The sequence below is a fragment of the Schistocerca gregaria genome, chromosome 4 (assembly GCF_023897955.1).
Source record: "Schistocerca gregaria isolate iqSchGreg1 chromosome 4, iqSchGreg1.2, whole genome shotgun sequence".
Lineage (NCBI taxonomy): Eukaryota > Metazoa > Arthropoda > Insecta > Orthoptera > Acrididae > Schistocerca > Schistocerca gregaria.
This window is the reverse complement of record NC_064923.1, coordinates 94,847,792-94,869,780: the sequence shown is the minus strand read 5'-3', so window position 1 is coordinate 94,869,780 and position 21,989 is coordinate 94,847,792. Positions and strand designations below refer to the sequence as shown.

Below are 21,989 nucleotides of genomic sequence, written 5' to 3'. Positions count from 1 at the left end.
GACATCATATGAACATCACTTAAATATAAAATAAATGAGGATGGGCAACCAATCACTTCCAGAGAAATTGCGTTTGATCTGCACTGCTGCACAAAGAGCATATAATCTGAGAACCTTTTGATTGTTTCCTTGGAATAGTATACCTGCACGCATGCCCCCCCCCCCCCCCCCCCCCCCCCCCCCCACACACACACAAACACGCAAAATCTGCCTTCGTAGTGATGGCAGACCATTACCTCAAACTATCTTTGTGGACCAGAACAAAAATCATTGGAAGAAATGAGTCTACCCACAGTCAACATAAGATAGGCAACAAGAATTATATTTAGTTGAAGGTGAAGCAACATAATACGATGGAAGTAATAGTGAGATGTTAACAACATATCAGATTTAAAAAATCGCTTAGAGGAGGATAGTTTACATCATCTCCACAGCATTCTATAACATAAATGTGTCCAAAATTGTTCCAAATCGTGAATACCTTGTGGAAATTGGTCAATTTTTTCTGTAAATAATGCATTTGACATGCTCATAGGTTTAGCTTCAGGGGGTAGCTGGTGTTACCAGTCCTCTGTAAGCATAATGTCTGGGCTTGCTTCAACTTTGAAATGACAAAATAATTCATGACTGTGCAATGGGCTCACTATTTTGGCAGATGACAACATTCACTAGATATACTGATGAACTGTGCTCATTGGACACTTGAGCTCTGGCTGTACACCCGTGACAAAATTGTCATCAGTTACATGTGGCCAAACTGAAGAGTTACGGTTCTGATGTGACTTTTACAGATTCTCTATTCTTGTATCTGAAACAAGCCTCCAATAAGTCTCATAGCACTAAATAGACTGTCAGGTGAAATGCTTGTACCCTGGTGTAAGTAATCCAAGAGGGGAACAGAAAAGACTTATGAAACCATGAAAATTTTGTTCTGTCTTGTGAACAATTTAGTTTCTGGTTTCAGTTTTCTGATGTGTTTCACTTTTATTTTTTATTCAAGCATACAGAGAACCCAGATCACTGTAGATATTAGATAACGTATGTTGATTCCATTTTCTGCCAACACAAGTGTGTGATCCATTTACATTTCACTGTCAAGTGAATGTCAGATTTTTGTTGTAGCTGCAGTCTTTGTGTACATGGAATTATGTTACTAGAATTCATTGGTGAGCTGTGTATTAATTGCTAAAATACCAAAATGCAAAAATTAATATTTTGATTCCAGAATCTGTCTTGAGCGCCTTGTCACGAGTTTTGAGAGAAGACTGGAAGAAAAGTATAGAATTAAGCACAAATATTGTTTACATATTCTTTTGTTTTTCAACTTACTCACAGTTTCACCGTGTTATTCTACAGTATAAGGTAACTCTTATTTCATTATTAGAATACTTTTCGTATGTGAAATTTGTCAGCTTACTATTTTAGTTAAATCTCTCAAAGCATTTTCAGAGTTACTTGTTTGCATGTATATACTACTGAGAGTTATTTGAAACTGCATGCTGTATCAACTATGATATAGCTTGACTCCTATGAATTTCATCATACTATATTGAAATATTTTGAAATATATTGAAATATTTCTTTTATAGATAGGGTCACTCTGCATGGAAATTATAGACTATGAACTTCGACGGTATGATCAATGGAAAGAAGATAAAGAGTCAAAGCGAAGGAAGTGTGAAGGCAATCAAAACAGATGCTCAATGTCAGCAATTGAGAGTCACCGTTATCAGTCTGAAAGTATTGATGTCCCATCAGAACCGAGGCGACGCCTTGCTGATGGAATTTCTCACATACCCGTAGCAGCTGGAGAGAATCGGAGAAGGCCTATAGAAGGCATTCATAGTGCTAATGATGGATGGAAAAAGCAGCTAAATTACCAAAGTTCCCAGGCTGTTGAATCCCCAAGTGACATCAAAAAATTAACAGAAGATTATGAAAAAATGAAGCTGAAGTTTCAGAACTTAGTTAAGAAGCAAGATCAGCTACTAAGAGGTAATGTGTTTGATAATGTTTTTATTTGTATGGCATAATCTGATAGAGACAAACTTACATGAGTAGTATCTACAGCAAGGTTATTACATTTTTGCAAACATTCAAGTCTTTGATCAACAACATCAAGTTTGTATCACTCCCATCAGTGTGCATTACTTTTGTGAGAGTCCCAAATATAATGATTTTGTTGAACAGAACAGATACCACTGTTTGGCAGCTGGTTTTCAGGAGCTCTCATTCCAATTTTTTAAATTTATTTTTTATTTTTTAAAAGCTGCAACTTTAAGTGTGGTTTAGGTTTTCTGTGCAATATGTTTTAACTTTGGCATACAGTAAAGAAATTACATTTGTGTGGGATCATACCATTGCACCTCCCCCCTCCCCCTCCACCCCTACCCCCCTCCCCGTCTTCCCTCCTCCTGAAGACGTTAATGTTGTTTATTTATACACATATTTCATAGATCCTTTTATGTGCTTGGGAACTTGAATGTTGAATGAGTAAAGAATTAATAAGTGTAGATTAAATAGAAATAGTACAGTTAATTTACAGAAACAATTACAGAAAAATAAAAATATGATACTAGAAAAAATAAAAAAACAAAGTGAAAAAAGACATCTACATCTACATCCATACTCCGCAAGCCACCTGACGGTGTGTGGCGGAGGGTACCCTGAGTACCTCTATCGGTTCTCCCTTCTATTCCAGTCTTGTATTGTTTGTGGAAAGAAGGATTGTCAGTATGCTTCTGTGTGGGCTCTAATCTCTCTGATTTTATCCTCATGGTCTCTTCGCGAGATATACGTAGGAGGGAGCAATATACTGCTTGACTCTTCGGTGAAGGTATGTTCTCGAAACTTTAACAAAAGCCCGAACCGAGCTACTGAGCGTCTCTCCTGCAGAGTCTTCCACTGGAGTTTATCTATCATCTCCGTAACGCTTTCGCAATTACTAAATGATCCTGTAACGAAGTGCGCTGCTCTCCATTGGATCTTCTCTATCTCTGCTATCAACCCTATCTGGTAAGGATCCCGCACTGTTGAGCAGTATTCAAGCAGTGGGCAAACAAGCATACTGTAACCTACTTCCTTTGTTTTCGGAATGCGTTTCCTTAGGATTCTTCCAATGAATCTCAGTCTGTCATCTGCTTTACCAATGATCAACTTTATATGATCATTCCATTTTAAATCACTCCTAATGCGTACTCCCAGATAATTTATGGAATTATCTGCTTCCAGTTGCTGACCTGCTATTTTGTAGCTAAATGATAAGGGATCTATCTTTCTATGTATTTGCAGCACATTACACTTGTCTACATTGAGATTCAATTGCCATTCCCTGCACCATGCGTCAATTCGCTGCAGATCCTCCTGCATTTCAGTACAATTTTTCATTGTTGCAACCTCTCGATACACCACACCATCATTTGCAAAAAGCCTCAGTGAACTTCCGATGTCATCCACCAGGTCATTTATGTATATTGTGAATAGCAACGGTCCTATGGCACTCCCTTGCGGCACACCTGAAATCACTCTTACTTCGGAAGCCTTCTCTCCTTGGAGAAAGACATGCTATGTTCTGTTATCTAGGAACTCCTCAATCCAATCACACAATTGGTCTGATAGTCCGTATGCTCTTACATTGTTCATTAAACGACTGTGGGGAACTGTGTTGAACGCCTTGCGGAAGTCAAGAAACACGGCATCTACCTGTGAACCCGTGTCTATGGCCCTCTGAGTCTCGTGGACGACCGTCTTTTTCAAAACCCATGCTGATTCCTACAGAGTAGATTTCCAGTCTCCACAAAAGTCATTATACTCTAACATAATACGCGTTCCAAAATTCCACAACTGATTGACGTTAGAGATATAGGTCTATAGTTCTGCACATCTGTTCGACATCCCTTCTTGAAAATGGGGATAACCTGTGCCCTTTTCCAATCCTTTGGAATGCTTCGCTCTTCTAGAGACCTACGGTACACCGCTGCAAGAAGGGGGGCAACTTCCTTCGCGTACTTTGTGTAAAATTGAACTGGTATCCCATCAGGACCAGCGGTCTTTCCTCTTTTGAGCGATTTTAATTGTTTCTCTATCTCTCTGTCACCTATTTTGATATCTACCATTTTGTCATCTGTGCGACAATCTAGAGAAGGAACTACAGTGCAGTCTTCCTGTGTGAAACAGCTTTGGAAAAATACATTTAGTATTTCGGCCTTTAGTCTGTCATCCTCTGTTTCAGTACCATTTTGGTCACAAAGTGTCTGGACATTTTGTTTTGATCCACCTACCGCTTTGACATAGGACCAAAATTTCTTAGGATTTTCTGCCAAGTTAGTACGTAGAACTTTACTTTCGAATTCATTGAACGCCTCTCACATAGCCCTCCTCACACTACATTTCGCTTCGCGTAGGTTTTGTTTGTCTGCAAGGCTTTGGCTATGTTTATGTTTGCTGTGAAGTTCCCTTTGCTTCCACAGCAGTTTTCTAACTCGGTTGTTGTACCACGGTGGCTCTTTTCCATCTCTTATGATCTTGCTTTTCACATACTCATCTAACGCATATTGTACAATGGTTTTGAACTTAATCCACTGATCCTCAACACTATCTGTACTTGAGACAAAACTTTTGTGTTGAACCATCGAGTACTTTGAAATCTGCTTTTTGTCACTTTTGCTAAATAGAAAAATCTTCCTACCTTTTTTAATATTTCTATTTACGGCTGAAATCATCGATGCAGTAACCGCTTTATGATCGCTGATTCCCTGTTCTGCATTAACTGATTCAAATAGTTCGGGTCTGTTTGTCACCAGAAGGTCTAATATGTTATCGCCATGAGTCGGTTCTCTGTTTAACTGCTCAAGGTAGTTTTCGGATAAAGCACTTAAAAAAATTTCACTGGATTCTTTTCCCCTGCCACCCGTTATGAACGTTTGAGTCTCCCAGTCTATATCCGCCAAATTAAAATCTCCACCCAGAATTATGACATGGTAAGGAAATCTACTCGAAATATTTTCCAAATTATTCTTCAGGTGCTCAGCCACTACAGCTGCTGAGCCCGGGGGACTATAGAGACATCCAATTACCATGTCTGAGCCTGCTTTAACCATGACCTTCACCCAAATCATTTCACAATTTGGATCTCCGTGAATTTCCTTCGATAACTTTAGATCATACAAGAACTACCACATGTTGTACAATATACAAACAGTAAACATATAACGATGTATATAATCAATTTTTGACAACACTGGATAGGTAAAATATCTATTCACCAAGTGGCAGCAGGAGAACACATATATAAAAAAAGGTTTTACATGTGCAAGCTTTCGGAGTCAGTGGCTCATCCTCCTGGTAGATTGTTGAAGGAGAAGGAAGAGGGGTGAAGGAAAATGACTGGAGAAGTTTAAGTAAAGGGGTGGAGTTTAAAAAAGTCACCCAGAACCCTGGGCCAGGGGAGACTTACCAGACAGGATGAGAAGGAAAGTCTGATTCATCCCATCAGGTAAGTCTCCCATGACCTGGTGTTGTGTGTGACTATTCTGAACTGTAGTGCTTTTCCTAAATCTCTCTAGTCCTTTTGCTGGCTCCAAAAGATTGCATATGTAAAATCTTTGTGTGTGTGTGTGTGTGTGTTCTCCTGACACCACTTGGTGACTAGAGCTTTTCTCTATCCGCTTACTTTAAACAATAAAAAAAAAATATATGCATACAAGATTATACTTCTATGTTAAAAAATTCTTCTAATGAGTAAAAAGTCTTATCAAGTAAATCCATCTGTATTTGTACTGCACAGAACTGTTAACCGTGAAGCTCATAACGAAATAAATATATTGGGAAGTTGTAGTAAGTATCCCAAATTTCTTAAAGAGATTATGACAAGATGTCCTTGAGAGCACTCCACATGCATTTCTGACAGCTTTTTTCTGCAACCAGAAAATTTTCTGTGATGCATGTTAGTAGCCCCAGAAGATAATTCCATTGCACAAAATACAGTGGAAGCACCCAGAGTAAGTCGATTTTGTTCACTGATATCTCCAATTTGTGATATTGTCTAATGGCAAAGGTAACTGAGGACAACCTTTATTTGATGTGGACGATTTTCTGTTTCCAGTTAACACGGTTATGTATTTGGAGCCATAAGAACTTGTTGCAGTGCACCATTTGTAGTTGCTGATAGTCATGTGTAATAGATAACTCCTTTGGGAATTTGTGATCAGAGCTGTACTGGATATAATTAGTTTTCCTCATATTTACTGACAGTGGGTTTACTTTGAACCAGGTTAGGAGTTCTGAAAGTTGAACACATACAGTTAATTAAAATATCCTGCAAAATAATGCTGAGAAATAGGTATGACAGATAGAAATAAGCCAACAGTTGACTGTGCACATGTACAACAAGAGATTGACATCCTGAAAAGCCAAAATATCTTAGGATACAGTATATACTGGGTTTAATGCCTAGATATGAATAAGAAATCGAAAACACAGGAAAGAGAGAATACGTAGAAAACAGGGTATCTTAAAAAATAATGATGAATGCAAGAAGAGAAATTATTTAGTTATGTTTAATAAAACTGCACAATTAACTACAGATGTGTGGAAAGTGTAATCCTTTATGCACACTTGACCCCAATAAATGAGAGAAAACTATGCTATAAGATGTTTGAACAGTTGCAGTGGCAGCGGTGGTATCTAAGAGAAGCATGAACACTTTGTGCCAGGATTCCAGTCCTCTCTTAACAACCTACACCATCACAACAGCCATCAGCAGGAACTCTTTTAAATTCACTAGCAGAGGAATCAGACAAAATCCACAAATTTTCATCCAGCTGTAGTGTCCTGGACAACCAACATCACACCATCTTCTACCACAGACATCACTCTGCCTCACCATCCCTATATGACACAGACCAAAGACACAAAGGAACTTGAGAAGTAAGAGAGGACTCACAAATTGTTTACAGCAATATCTCAGTAAATCAGAGGACACTGAAACACGTCATTTACAGACTTCAAAACAGTATAGTAAATAACAATTGAATAAGAAATTACATTTCTAATAAAGATAAATGAAAACAGAAAATTTTAGCACTGTAAATCTGTTTTAAAAAATCTAAAGTGTATTTTTGTTTCAATTTCTAAAACCTTGACTTCGTAGCTATGTCGTGCCACATCTTTATCCACAAAATATCTACAACTGTAGCAGTTGGCTGTTGTTCCAAATATTTGAGGACAGTCTCGAATGCTTTTTTTGCCGTAGAGTGGCTGATCTTTTCGTCTTCTTCCTTTTATTCTTCATCTGACTCCTCTTGCTCAACACAATACTCTTGCCAAATGAGATTGATGATCTGTTCTCGTCAAGTTCTTTATAGCTAAGAACATTCTGCCAGCCATTCCTCTGCAACTGTAGGCTGGATATAATTATGAATTTGCAAATCAGTGACTAAATCTGCAGTGCATAATTTATTAGTTTTGGAAGGTCTTGCTCTTGGTTTAGACCAGGACTGATATTCTTCCATGATTTTTGTAGAGAGGGTTTTTTAAATTCTTCCCAAGCTTGAGCAACTGTGAAAATTGCATCTTTTATGTCGAGGCTTTTCATTGCTTCAAAAATATCACAACCCTTTATGGTGCAGCTTCTTTGTTTATGATGGGGTCTCAAAATGGGGACCCCTTATATCTTTCCTGACAAAACCAGACCACCACAGCATAATCCAGGAGCTAAAGTGTAGGATTTTTCAATGCTGTTCTAGTTTTAAAGCATTTTCACCATCTACAGTTAACTAAAAAGCTTCAAGATCTTTTTGGTTCTTCTTCCAGTCTCTAATGATTGTGACTCCAACTCCCATTTCAGAAGCTAATTTAGTAACTGACTCACCTTTGTCAAGTCTTAGCAAAATGCTTAGTTTCTGTTCGATTGTGCACACAACATGTTTCTTTTTCTGATTTTTAGCCACTTTTGGTCTTCCAGAATTCATACACTTCTTTGTTACAACTGAGTAAACTATAGAAAATTACACAGTAACTTTAAGCTTAAAAGAAATACAGTAATAAACATAAAAAGCATAGAGATAGAACAGCAGATTTAAGACTACAGTAAATTCCAACAGTACAGTAGTCTGTCATCTGAACATGCCCGAGGAGGATGACTCACATGGACAGCTGTTGTGACAGCAATAAAATCTATTGATTATGCTGTCACACTGTTCAGCGTGGAGTGCAGATGGGTGGTCAGATTCACAGCCAGATAATCTGAGAAGTCAGTTAACTTAAGGAAGATAAGCGAGGTTCTAATACTGTGGAGGCTGATCGTGTTGGGATAAGATTACTCTCTCAGGCTATAGTTGTCACTCTGATGCCATTGTAATGTTGCTCATGATAAGAGTATAATGGGCAGCATCAATCTGACCTTCTATTCTGTGAAGTATCCCAAATCCATGGGGACATGTCCAGGTGCAAACTGTCACAGACACGCAGCCACTGTGTGATTGCTCATGCATATATATGAGGTCAAAATGGATGCCATGTTGCCTATGCTGAAGCACTGGACCACCATTCACTGTATAAAATACTGAGTCTTCAGACTATTTTATGTTACACCATTTGCAATAGATATTTTCCTCAGATAACCCTAATCTGTGGAGTGTATGATCATTGTGGAACTTTTCCTTAATAGCTGTACATTTGCTTTGTTTTCCATCCCCACAAAGCTGATGCTGAGCCGTGCCCATTGACCTAGAAAATAGAGTAGCATGTTTCAACTATGCAGTGTTTAAAAAAAGATTTTGCTGTGATGTGTTTACAAATTCATTGTCCTGCACCAGTGTTGTTATATGCCAATGAATGGCATGTTCAAATGTACCTACTGGATTCTACAGTATCATGATAGTTTAACCATGGTTGTGCAGTTTTCTCAGGAATGCCATACTGTGCTTCAGCTTTGGTCTCTGTCAAATTCCCTTCCTTTACGAAGACAATGACACATTCACTGAATAGCTTGTTGACGACAAAGCATATCTCATGAATAAAGTAGATGGACTCAAAGCAAGGTGGTCAAGTAGCTTACCTTGAATTATGTACTTTGAATTACTATTATAGAATGAAAGACACGCTGACAGAATAGGAAGAAGACTGTACTGGCAGAAATAACTGATTGTGTTTGACTGTTAGTCACTGCAGCAAAATACTGCCACCATATTACTAAGTGACTGTCCTGAAACCTGGAATCCACTACCAGTTACAGGTTGCTTATCTAATGGCTTGCAGATACAGTAAAAATTTGATTTTCAGTGTTTCACTAAAATATTAAATATTGCTGTAATCTACTCATTAAGAGGTATAATCTTACATTAATAGTTAAATACAAGAAGACAAGTGTAACAGTTATGAACTGTGTGTTTCTCTTGAGGCAGCGTAAATGATGGCACGCTGATACCTGGACTTGATTCATCCATTATTTGAGAATGAAAGCACTTATCAACTTCTTACAAACTTCACACTTAATCTCAAACTCTCATACACAAAAATTTCAACATCAACCACACTGTGTTAATTTGTTACTTCTTTACTACTAACTCTATTCACAACACACTTTGCAGACAGTATGCATACAACACTGAATGTAGATGCAAAATTGTATCATTGTATGGCACATAGTTCAGGAGATATGACAGCATAAAAACGGAGATGCATTAAAACTAGCTTTTGCTTAAAATTGGGCACAGATTACCCAGACTATTTGTGGTGAACCAATACCCAATCTATATTCATCCAGTTATCATAATGAGAGCACTTAGCAACTACCAACAAACTTTTCCTCACTTACATTGTTAAGGTCAAATATTTAACACATCAACTCATTTATAAAGTAATCAGACGTGTGAAGCTGTTTTATACATGGGAGTTCAAATCTTTAAAGAATTGAGAGTTTACTGGTAATTTTGAATATAATTACTTAATTTCTAATGAAAGTTCCCATTCAGGTAGGGTTATCCTACAAGGAAGTTTAGCAGTATAGTTTCTCTAAAAGTATCTGCAGAGTGTAGGTCACTAAGCCTTAGTTTTTGAAGAAGTAGAGTTCAACAATCATCAAATTTGAGCACTTAGCTACTTACCACTGGAGAATCAGCACAGTGATCAGAATGATTCCTTACTGAGCAGGACATTATGGTTTCAAACCCCTTGACTTATTCATTTTTCTTTTTCTTTTTTTTGTATGGTTATATTGATATTTAAAAGTTTGTAATAAGGGTGAAGAGTAACCTTACTTTGTGCAATAATTACACATTAATACAATAACACACGTAAGAACTATACATTATGCATTTTTAGATAATCACAATGCTTATTGTTTTGTATTATCAATTTTTGGCAATCTCTTACCACTGACTAGTTATGCCCAGACACATTTGTATGAACATAAGTGAAGGTTCCCATCCAGAGACCATCAAGCTAAGGAAATGTGGATGCCTAAAAGTGTCTTTTATTGTTATACATGGTACAGAATACTCGTGTTTTCAGCAGTTTTATGACATTTATCACCCGACACATTGATAAGATGAACTTCAAGAAGGGGCTACATGAAGGATAATATGAAATGATACGCATTATTATTACCTATTTCTCCAAAAACTTAAGGCCTAGAGACCTGAATCCTTTTGAAGTTCTAAAGAGTTTTTGAAAAGTCCCCTATCTCCATGTTAAAATGCATTGAAATTGTTGGGTCATCAGATGTAGCTTGTCCTTGCCATCATTCAATAATATAATCGTAGGAAAAATTCTGTGTTTGTGCTTCTGCTGTGGTGTGGACTGTAAAATAAGCTTTTGATCTTCTTCAGACCTTTGATAAACTATGGTAAGACTAATTTATTTATTTATTTTTATTATTATTATTATTATTATTATTATTATTAGTAGTAGTAGTAGTAGTAGTAGTAGTAGTAGTATTAGTATTATTTTTATTTTCAATTTTCAAAAGTCAGAACCATTCCACATGGCTGGGCTAACAGCAAATGTTACTACCAGTTTTATCTTAGCTGCTGCCGTAAGTGAGCCTCATTAATTTACAGCCTAAAAAGTGTCACATCTGCTGTGGAAAAATAATCACACATCAGAATAAAAGGATATTTTCCACATAGTACATGCCTGTTACAGCAAGTTATTACTGTTGTAACTTAGCATGGAATCAAACCTGTGCCTCTCTACATAAGAACACCTACCAGTTGACAATTCAGCTATAGTGATGACCAGTGAAAACTTCCTCATTCAGGGATCAATGTGTAGTATCTGTTGGTAATAACAGCATGTTTCACTGTGAGGAAAGCTTTTCTTTCTTCCCAGAACAGGTCTAGAATACTGACAGGATCATTTTTGCATTATTTTTCAAGTATAATTTTTCTTTTTCTTGTTCCCGACTTCATCACCACCACCACTATCATCATCATTTAAGACTGATTATGTCTTTCAACGTTCAGTCTGGAGTATAGTCCCCCTTATAAAATTCCTCCATGATCCCCTATTCAGTGCTAACATTGGTGCATCTTCTGATGTTAAGCCTATTACTTCAAAATCATTCTTAACCAAATCCAGGTACCTTCTCCTTGGTCTACCCAGACTACTCCTACTCTCTACTGCTGAACTCATGAGTCTCTTGGGTAACCTTGTTTCTCCCTTGCGTGTACCATGACCCCACCATCTAAGCCTGTCTGCCCTGACTGCTACAACTATAGAGTTCATTCCCAGTTTTTCTTTTATTTCCTCATTGTGGACACCTTCCTGCCATTGTTCCCATCTACTAGTACCTGCAATCAACCTAGTTACTTTCATATCCGTAACCTCAACCTTATTGATAAGGTAACCTGAATCCACCCAGCTTTCACTCCCATACAACAAAGTTGGTCGAAAGATTGAACAGTGCACAGATAACTTAGTCTTGGTACTGACTTCCTTCTCGCAGAAGAGAGTAGATCGTAGCTGAGCGCTCACATCTTTAGCTTTTCTACACCTCGCTTCCAGTTCTTTCACTATGTTGCCATCCTGTGAGAATATGCATCCTAAGTACTTGAAACCGTCCACCTGTTCTAACTTTGTTCCTCCTATTTGGCACTCAATCCATTTATATCTCTTTCCCACTGACATTACTTTCGTTTTGGAGATGCTAATCTTCATACCATAGTCCTTACATTTCTGATCTAGCTCTGAAATATTACTTTACAAACTTTCAATTTAATCTGCCATCACAGCTAAGTCATCTGCATATACGAGACTGCTTATTTTGTGTTCACATATCTTAACCTCATCCAGCCAGTCTATTGTTTTCAACATATGATCCATAAATAATATGAACAACAGTGGAGACAGGTCGCAGCCTTGTCTTACCCCTGAAACTACTCTGAACCATGAACTCAATTTACCGTCAACTCTAACTGCTGCCTGACTATCCATGTAAAGACCTTTAATTGCTTGCAAAAGTTTGCGTTCTATTCCATAATCTCATAGAACAAACAATAACTTCCTCCTAGGAACCCGGTCATATGCCTTTTCTAGATCTATAAAGCATAGATACAATTCCCTGTTCCACTCGTAACACGTCTCCATTATTTGCTGTAAGCTAAAGATCAGGTCCTGACAAACTCTAAAAGGCCTAAACCCACACTAATTTGCATCAAATTTGTCCTCAACTAATACTAGCACTTTCCTTTCAACAATACCTGAGAAGATTTTACCCACCACGCTGATTAAAGAGATACCTCTGTAGTTGTTACAATCTTTTCTGTTTCCATGTTTAAAGATTGGTGTGATTACTGCTTTCGTGTAGTCTTATGGAACCTGTCCTGGCTCCCATGCCATTTCAATTATCCTGTGTAGCCATTGAAGACCCGACATTCCACTGTATTTGATGAGTTCTGACTTAATTTCATCCACCCCAGCTGCTTTATTGCACTGCAATCTGTTGACCATTTCTCCACTTCCTCAAATGTGATCCTGTTTCCATCATCATTCTTATCCCATTGTACATCGAAATCTGAAACAGTACTGATCGTATTTTCACCTACATTGAACAACTCTTCAAAATATTCCCTCCATCTGCCCAAGGCATCAACAGGATTCACCAGCAGTTTTCCTGACCTGTCCAAAATACTTGTCATTTCCTTCTTACTTCCCTTTCGAAGACTGCTAATTACACTCCAGAATGGTTTTCCAGCATCTTGACCCAAAGTCTCTAACTTGTTTCCAAAGTCTTCCCAAGATTTCTTCTTGGATGCTGCAATTATCTGTTTGGCTTTGTTTCTTTCTTCAACATAACTTTCTCTGTCTACCTGAGTTCTAGTATGTTGCCATTTTTGATACACCTTCTTTTTCCTTTTACAGGATGCCTTGACTGTGTCATTCCACCAAGCTGTTTGCTTCATCCTACCTTTACACACTACTGTTCCAAGACATTCTTTAGCCACTTCTAGTACTGTGTCCCTGTACTTTGTCCATTCCTTTTCCAATGACTGTAATTGACTATATTCAACTAACTGGTACCTTTCTGAGATCACTGTTATGTACTTGTGCCTGATTTCCTTATCCTGAAGTTTCTCTACTCTTATCCTCCTACATATGGACCCGACCTCCTGCACTTTCGTCCTCACTATACGAATTTCACTGGAGATTAAATAGTGATCAGTGTCATCAAAGAATCCCCTGCATACACGTGTGTCCCTCACAGCCTTTCTGAATTCCTGATCTATTATTATATAATCAATGACAGATCTGGTTCCCCTGCCTTCCCAAGTATACCGGAGAATGTTCTTATGTTTAAAAAAGGAGTTTGTGATTACTAAGCCCATACTGGCACAGAAATCCAGGAGTTGTTTCCTGTTCCTGTTGGCCTCCATATCCTCTCCAAATTTACCCATAACCTTTTCATACCCTTCTGTTTGATTTCCAATCCTGGCATTAAAATCATCCATGAGCAGAACAGTGTCCTTGTCCTTTACTCTAACTACTACAGCACTGAGTGTATCATAAAAACTATCCATCTTATCTTGATCCGTCCCTTCACAATGCGAATATACTGACACAATCCTAATTTTCTTGCTAGACACTGTCAAATCTGTCCACATCAGTTGTTCGTTTACGTACCTTGATGCAACTATGCTGGTTTCCATTTCTTTCCTGATGTTCCCAACTTAATTAAAAAAACTGACTGTTGTGTTTCATTGATGTCAGTGCTTTACCTCTGGCTGTGATTTTCCACAACCACTATTTTTGCTGTAAAATGTAGATCGTTGAGATGCCATTGGAAGAATTGACAAAATTAAATTTGTTGTACAGTTCTATTTATCTTTTTTTTTTTTTTTTTTTTTTTTTTAGCATCAAGTGATTTACCAAGAAGGTAGTGCAAGATATTCAAATCCATGTTGTTGAGCTACAGATACACTTGCTGACATTTGATTCCCAACATTTACTGCATATGTTGTTATTCATAGTTATTGAATTATTCATAGTTATTATTCAGAGTGCACAGTGATTTAATTGCTTCTGTTTTGGACAGCAATACAAGAGCCTAGTAAGAGCTCTACATATTGAATATTTTCACGTAGAGGAAGGTCCCCCCTGCGGGTTCGGGGGTTAGAATAGGCCCGCGGTATTCCTGCCTGTCGTAAGAGGCGACTAAAAGAAGTCCCTCCCCCTCAAGGGGGTAGTTAGCGCCTGCGTCCGGAGACAGACGGTTTCACGACCCATATTTGCGTTCATTTTGGTTTTTCACTTCTTCTGGTTTCTTCCCTCCATTGGTTGGTTCCTTTCTTTGTTCTTCTCCATCTCACTGTCTTACTTACTCTTCTCCTTGCCTTCTTCTCCTTCTCTGGTCTCCACTTCGGCGTTTGAGACAGTCTGTCCTTTCTTTCCCTCTCTCCTTTCTTTTTCCTCTTCTTCCTTCCTCCCTGTGCATGCCTGAAGGCCGACCCATGTGTTCACACACATAGCCGGTGACGGTGTAACACGTAATTCCCCGCCCTGGGTAGACAAGTAAGGCACGCACTTACCCCCTGGTAAAGGCCAGGCCTAGGGAGGGGTGATTGCCTGAGCTGACACCTTCCGACCATGCCGATTGGTCCCTCCGTACGTTTCTCGGGAAGTGTGACCTGAGGTGTGAACAATCACCTAAGGCGGGAGTGCCCTCTGAGAGGGTCCCCACAAGGAAGGAGCGCGCCATTGGAGACGCTGGCAATCATGGGGGATTCCTCCGCAATGGATTTCTCTTCTTCTTCTCTCTCAACTTCTGGCCACAAACGGAAACTTGACCAGCCACCAGTGACAAAAGTACTACCGCCTGCCCCACAGTTCCTCGTAGTTTCTCGATCTGAGGACGGAAAGGATTTTTCCTCTGTCAACCCTTTCGTTATCCACAAGGGTGTTGATGCCATAGCCGGATCTGTCAAGTCTTGTACCAGGTTGCGTAATTGTACCTTGTTACTAGAAACTGAGAGCGCCTTTCAGCACAAAAACTGCTTCGGGCCACACTCCTGTACACGTTCCCTGTCCGGGTGGAGGCTCACCGCACTTTGAATTCGTCTCGTGGTGTGGTATGTACTAGATCAGTCAACGGATTGACTGACGAGGAGATTCAGTCTTTCCTCGCTGAGCAGAGCGCGACGGCTGTCCATAGGGTCATGAAAAAGGTCAACAATGACCTTGTACCGACCCGGACACTTTTCTTGACCTTTGATAGTGTTCAGCTGCCGTCGCGCATCAAAGTGGGCTACGAGGTTATTTCTGTTCGCCTTTATGTCCTGACACCTACGCCCTGCTACCAGTGTCAGCATTTTAATCACACTCGCCAGTCTTTTTCCAATGTGGCTACATGTGTGACTTGTGGCAGGGATGCCCATGAGGGTGACCGTCCACCTCCGTCTCCTCGTTGTGTGAACTGTCACAGTGATCATGCAGCATCCTCCTGCGACTGTCCCATCTACAAGGAAGAACGCTGTATCCAAGCAATTCGGATCAAAGAGAAAGTCTCCACCTCGGCTGCTCGCAAGGTATTCGCTAGTAGGAAGCCCATGTTGCTCCCAGCGGGGAAGTACAGTACTGTCCTCGCCTCTCCTCGAACTACCAGGGAGGTGACGACGCAGACATACGATCTGACCTTCAGCACTACGGTCGTCCGTTCGGCCAGTGCTAAGATCGCCCGGTCCATGTCTCCTCTTCCTCCCGTTGCCCCTCCGACACAAGCACCTTTATCAGCTTCTGCCAGGACCAAGACCCAGAAGTCAGAAGCAAGGGCCTTCAAGAAGGAACCGTCTCGTGCAGACCTTCTTCGTACCTCAAACCCTCAGCCACAACACGACCTTCCAAGAAGGCTCATAGGAAGCATAGTTCTCCTTCCCCGCCACGGCGCATTTCTCCTCCTGCGCCACCCAGCGGTTGCCGCCCCAGGCCGTCATCCGTTTCGCCTGGCCGCACCGCTGGTAGCCGAACATCTGGCCGTTCACCAGCGGAGGAAGCTCCCCCTCCCGGCTATCTTCACAAGATGGCCGATGAACCTATAAAACAAATGGACGATGACTGTCCGCCTCCTGCTAGCGGCGGCAGTGCTCGCTCGAAGCCGGGCCCTCAGCGGCCTTCGAGATGACCCCTTCTTGCATCTTCTTCTTCTTCTTCTTCTTCCTCTCACAATGGCACTTATTCACTGGAATATTCGCAGCATTCGCTCAAACCGAAAGGACTTGAAATTGCTGCTCCACTTGCACCGTCTGCTCGTCGTAGCCCTCCAGGAAACGAAGCTACGCCCATTGATCAAATTGCCTTGGCACACTACACCTCTGTGTGTTTTGACTTACCCCCTGTGGCAGGTATTCCGGCTCATGGAGGTGTTATGTTGCTGGTCCGGGATGATATCTACTAAGATCCCATCACATTGCACACCGGCCTGCAGGCAGTTGCCGTCCGCATTACTCTCCCCACTTTTACATTTTCCATTTGTACCGTTTACACTCCATCGTCGTCTGCCGTTACCAGGGCAGACATGATGCAAATTATTGCTCAGCTACCTGCACCATTTTTGTTAAATGGAGACTTCAATGCTCACCATCCTCTTTGGGGCTCTCCAGCATCCTGTCCGAGGGTCTCCCTGTTAGCAGACGTTTTCAACCAGCTCAATCTTGTTTGCCTCAATACTGGCGCCCCTACTTTCCTTTCAGACACCTCTCACACCTATTCCCATTTAGACCTCTCTATATGTACTACCCAACTTGCACACCAGTTTGAGTGGTATGCGCTTTCTGATACATATTCGAGCGACCACTTCCCGTGTGTTATCCATCTCCTGCATCATACCCCCTCTCCGTGCTCAACAAGTTGGATCATCTCCAAAGCAGACGGGGGGCCTCTTCTCTTCCAGGGCGACCTTTCAGGATCAAACCTTCACAAGCTGGGATAGTCAGGCCGCACACCTCACGGAAGTAATTCTCACTGCTGCTGAATATTCCATCCCTCACACTACTTCTTCTCCACCCCGCGTACCGGTCCCCTGGTGGACCGCAGCATGTACAGACGCCTTATGTGCTCGTCGACGTGCTTTACGCACCATTAAACGCCACCCTACAGTGGCGAATTGTATTAATTATAAACGATTATGTGCGCAGTGTTGTCGTATTTTTAAAGAAAGCAAGAAAGCCAGCTGGGCTGCTTTCACAAGCACCTTCAACAGTTTTACTCCTTCTTGTGTTGTCTGGGGTAGCCTGTGCCGGCTATCTGGCACTAAGGTCCACTCACCAGTTTCTGTCTTGACAGTTGCGAATGATGTCCTTGTGGCCCCTGAGGATGTCTCCAGTTATCGACCCATCTCGCTTACCAGCTGTGTCTGTAAGGTGATGGAGCGAATGGTTAACTCTCGTTTGGTTTGGCTGCTCGAATCTCGACGCCTACTTACCAATGTACAATGTGGATTTCGTAGGCGCCGCTCTGCTGTTGACCATCTGGTTACCTTGTCGACCTTCATTATGAATAACTTCTTGCGGAAGCACCCGACCGCGGCTGTGTTCTTTGATTTGGAGAAGGCTTACGACACCTGTTGGAGGGCGGGCATTCTCCGCACCATGCATACATGGGGCTTTCGCGGTCTCCTCCCTCTTTTTATTCGTTCCTTTTTAATGGATCGACAGTTCAGGGTACTTGTGGGTTCTGTCCTGTCAGATACCTTTCGCCAGGAGAGTGGGGTGCCACAGGGCTCCGTTTTGAGCGTCGCTCTCTTCGCGATAGCGATCAATCCAATAATGGATTGTGTCCCAAATGATGTATCAGGCTCCCTTTTCGTGGACGATTTTACCATCTATTGCAGTGCGCAGCGTACATGTTTCCTGGAGTGCTGTCTTCAGCATTCTCTTGACCGTCTTTACTCCTGGAGTGTCGCCAATGGCTTCCGTTTTTCTGCCGAGAAAACGGTCTGTATTAACTTCTGGTGCTACAAAGAGTTTCTCCCACCGTCCTTACGACTCGGCCCCGTTGCTCTCCCATTCGTGGAGACAACAAAATTTTTGGGTCTTACATTTGACAGGAAACTTAGTTGGTCTCCACATGTGTCATATTTGGCTGCCCATTGTACCCGTTCTCTAAGTGTCCTCCGTGTTCTCAGTGGCATGTCGTGGAGAGCGGATCGAACCCTCCTACTTCACCTATATTGGTCGATCATCCGCTCCAAGCTGGATTATGGGTGCTTTGTATACTCCTCTGCACTGCCGTCCACCTGACGCCGCCTCAACTCCATACAACATTGGGGTTTACGGCTTGCGATCAGAGCGTTTTATACTAGTCCCGTCAAGAGTCTTCATGCTGAAGCCGGTGAATTGCCACTCACCTATCGGCGCGATATACTGCTTTGTCGTTGCGCCTGTCGGCTACTGTCAATGCCCGACCACCCACTGTATCGTTCCTTTTTTGACGACTCTCTCAACCGTCAATACGGGTTGTATGTCTCTGCCCTGCTACCCCCTGAAGTTTGCTTTCATCGCCTCCTTCAACACCTTGATTTTTCACTCCCTGCAACCTTTAGAGTGCGCGAGAGCCACATGCCACCTTGGCTCCAGGCTCAGGTTCGCGTTCACCTTGACCTCAGCTCGCTACCAAAGGGCGTTACCCCCGGTTCGGTATACCACTCCCGTTTTGTCTAACTTCGTTCGAAGTTCATTAATGTGACCTTCATTTATACAGATGGCTCTAAGACCAATGACGGGGTCGGGTGTTCTTTTTTGGTCGGGGCACAAAGTTTCAAATACCGGCTACATGGCCATTGTTCGGTCTTCACAGCTGAGCCCTTTGCCCTCTACCAGGCTGTTCTTTACGTCTGCTGCCACTGACATTATGTTTATGTCATCTGCTCCGATTCTCTGAGCGCTATCCAGAACCTCAGTGATCCGTATCCGGTTTACCCTTTCGTGCACCAGATCCAACGCTCTCTTCAGCAGCTGGTGGACGACGGGTCTCCAGTTAGCTTTATGTGGGTTCCTGGCCATGTCGGTATCCCTGGGAATGAAGCTGCAGATGCCGCGGCCAACGCTGCCGTCCTCCAGCCTCGGACGGCTTCTTGTTGTGTCCCTTCATCAGATTGTAGCACGGTCATTTGTCGGCGCATTTTATTGCTGTGGCATGCCGATTGGGCTGCACTTAGGGACAACAAGCTTTGGGCCTTGAAACCTCTTCCTGCAGCTTGGACGTCCTCCTCACGTCCTTCTCAGCGGGAGGAGGTCGTTTTGGCCCGGCTACGAATTGGACACTGCCGGTTCAGCCATCGCCATCTGCTGACAGCAGCGCCGGCGCCGTTCTGTCTATGTGGGCAATTGCTGACGGTCCACGTCATTTTAACGTCCTGTCCGGATTTTACTATGCTGCATCTTGATCTTGGCCTGCCATGTACTCTGGATGCCATTTTAGCGGATGACCCAGGAGCTGCTGCTTGCTTTCTTCATTTTATCAACTTGACACCTGTCTAAGGACGTTTGATTATGTTGTAGTTTTTTAATCCTATGCCTGTTAATACGTCTTTTATAGTGTTGTCCCTTTTAGTTGCTGTTTTAACCTTGTGCCTCGCGGTACATTCCTAAATTAGTCAGGGTGCTAATGACCATTGTAGTTGTGGGCCTTAAAACCACAAAAACACGTAGAGGAAGGTGTAAGTAGATGAATGACGAACACTAACTTCACTTAACAAAGGTTTATTCAGCACTTGCACATACAAGAGCACGGTGCGAACTGCCTCCAGCCAGAACACATATGGTATATATACAGTTACAGAACATTCCAGTACAATGCTTCTTGCCATTTGTGGATACTTCTAGAATTTACTTGAACTGAATATAGAAATTAAAAATTTTCAGTTCAAGTAAGTTTAGAACTCACGTCCCTCCATGCAACAATCTAGTAATATAACCACTAGACTATGGCGGCTGCGCTGCTTGGCTGCTTCTGCGACATTGCTCCCTATTTAAGAGAACAGTGTATCAGTGTTACGTCCTCTTAGTCTGGGAATGAGTCATCGGTCGTGCATACTCCGACTCCCGATGATTGGTGTTCGCCTTGGCAGTGACCTCCTTAGAACTTCCCTTGCCGCTTTGTTCTTCATTGCCTTTCCGCTTGTTGCCTGTCACTGCAGCTTCGAATCTAGCCTGGGTTGCAGGATCCTTATAGGGCTTCATTCAAAGGACGTGGACCGTATCTCTGATCTTTCGTCGTCTTGTGTCAGGGTCGAAATCTTCAACTTCATATGTAACATCAGACAGGTGTCTTACAACCTTATAAGGTCCAAAGTAGTGCCTGAGGTGATTCTCAGAGAGTCCAAACGTCTGAACAGGAGTGAAGATCCAGACGAGGTTACCAGCCTGGTAGACAACAGGGTGGTGGCTCGTGTTGTACCATCTTGAGCCTGCAGCTTGCAGAGTCAAGCTAACTGTAGAGCTTCCTCAGCTCTGGTTAATACCTGGCTGACGTAGTCGTCGTCCACATCACCAGGATATAACAGAAACACAGTGTCCATCGTCGTTGTCACCTCACGCTCATACACCAGGAAAACTGGCATAAATCCTGTGGTGTCTTGTTTGGCGGTGTTGCAGGCAAATGTCACGAAAGGTAGCACCTCATCCTAGTTGCTCTGGTCAACATTGACGAACATTGATAGCATGTTGGCCAAGGTCTTATTAAGGCATTCAGTGAGCCTGTTAGTTTGTGGATGGTAGGCAGTCATCATGGGATGAGTAATGTTGCACTGATGGTTTATCACTGTCACAAGATTTAATTGACAAACTTTTCTTTTATCCGTAATTAACAACCTTGGGGCACCGTATTTTAATATAATGTCTTCTACAATGAATTTGGCTGCCTTGAATGCTTCGGCTGTTTTCATGGCTTTTGTAATGGCATAGCATGTCAAATAATCAGTGGAAACAATAATCCATCTGTTGCCACTAACAGACGTTGGAAATGGTCTGAGGAGGTCAATCCCAACACACTGGAAAGGCATTTGGGCTGGTGGAATTGGTATGAGTTGGCCAGGTGGTTTCTGAGGAACTGCCTTTCTCCTCTGGCACTTTCGACAGTGTGACACACAGTAATGGACACTCCTGAAAAAACCTGGACAGAAAAATCTCTTGCAGATTCTATCGTATGTCTTAATGAAGCCTAAATGTCCGGCCTCAGGTGTGTCATGGAATTTCTGTAGAACATCTAAACGCATGTGTTTAGGAATCACTGGTAGCCACCTCTTTCCAAAAGTGCCAAAGTTTTTGTTGCAATGTAATCCATTAATCACCTTAAATTGTCCTTACACATCGTTTGACCGATTTAAGGCAATCATAATTTGAGATATCTTGGCGCCCTTCTTCTGCTCAGCAGAGAGATCCTGGAGTGCAGCGAGACAGTCAAAGTCTTGATGGTCTTGCAAAGGGTTTCGTGAGATACAGTCGGCATCTTGGTGTTTTCTTCCTCTTTTGTACACTATGGTAATGTCAAACTATTGA

General features: G+C 41.8%; 1 protein-coding gene across 3 annotated transcripts in view; it reads left to right on the top strand.

Moving 5' to 3' along the window:
- Positions 1-21,989, top strand: part of LOC126365876 (kinesin-associated protein 3-like) — a 189,940-nt gene that overhangs the window by 21,017 nt on the left and 146,934 nt on the right. For all 3 annotated transcript variants that reach the window (XM_050008569.1, XM_050008573.1, XM_050008570.1), the window contains exons 5-6: positions 1,226-1,362; positions 1,590-1,995. In XM_050008569.1, coding sequence (XP_049864526.1) covers positions 1,226-1,362; positions 1,590-1,995 — 543 coding nt within the window. The remainder of the gene's footprint in view (positions 1-1,225; positions 1,363-1,589; positions 1,996-21,989) is intronic.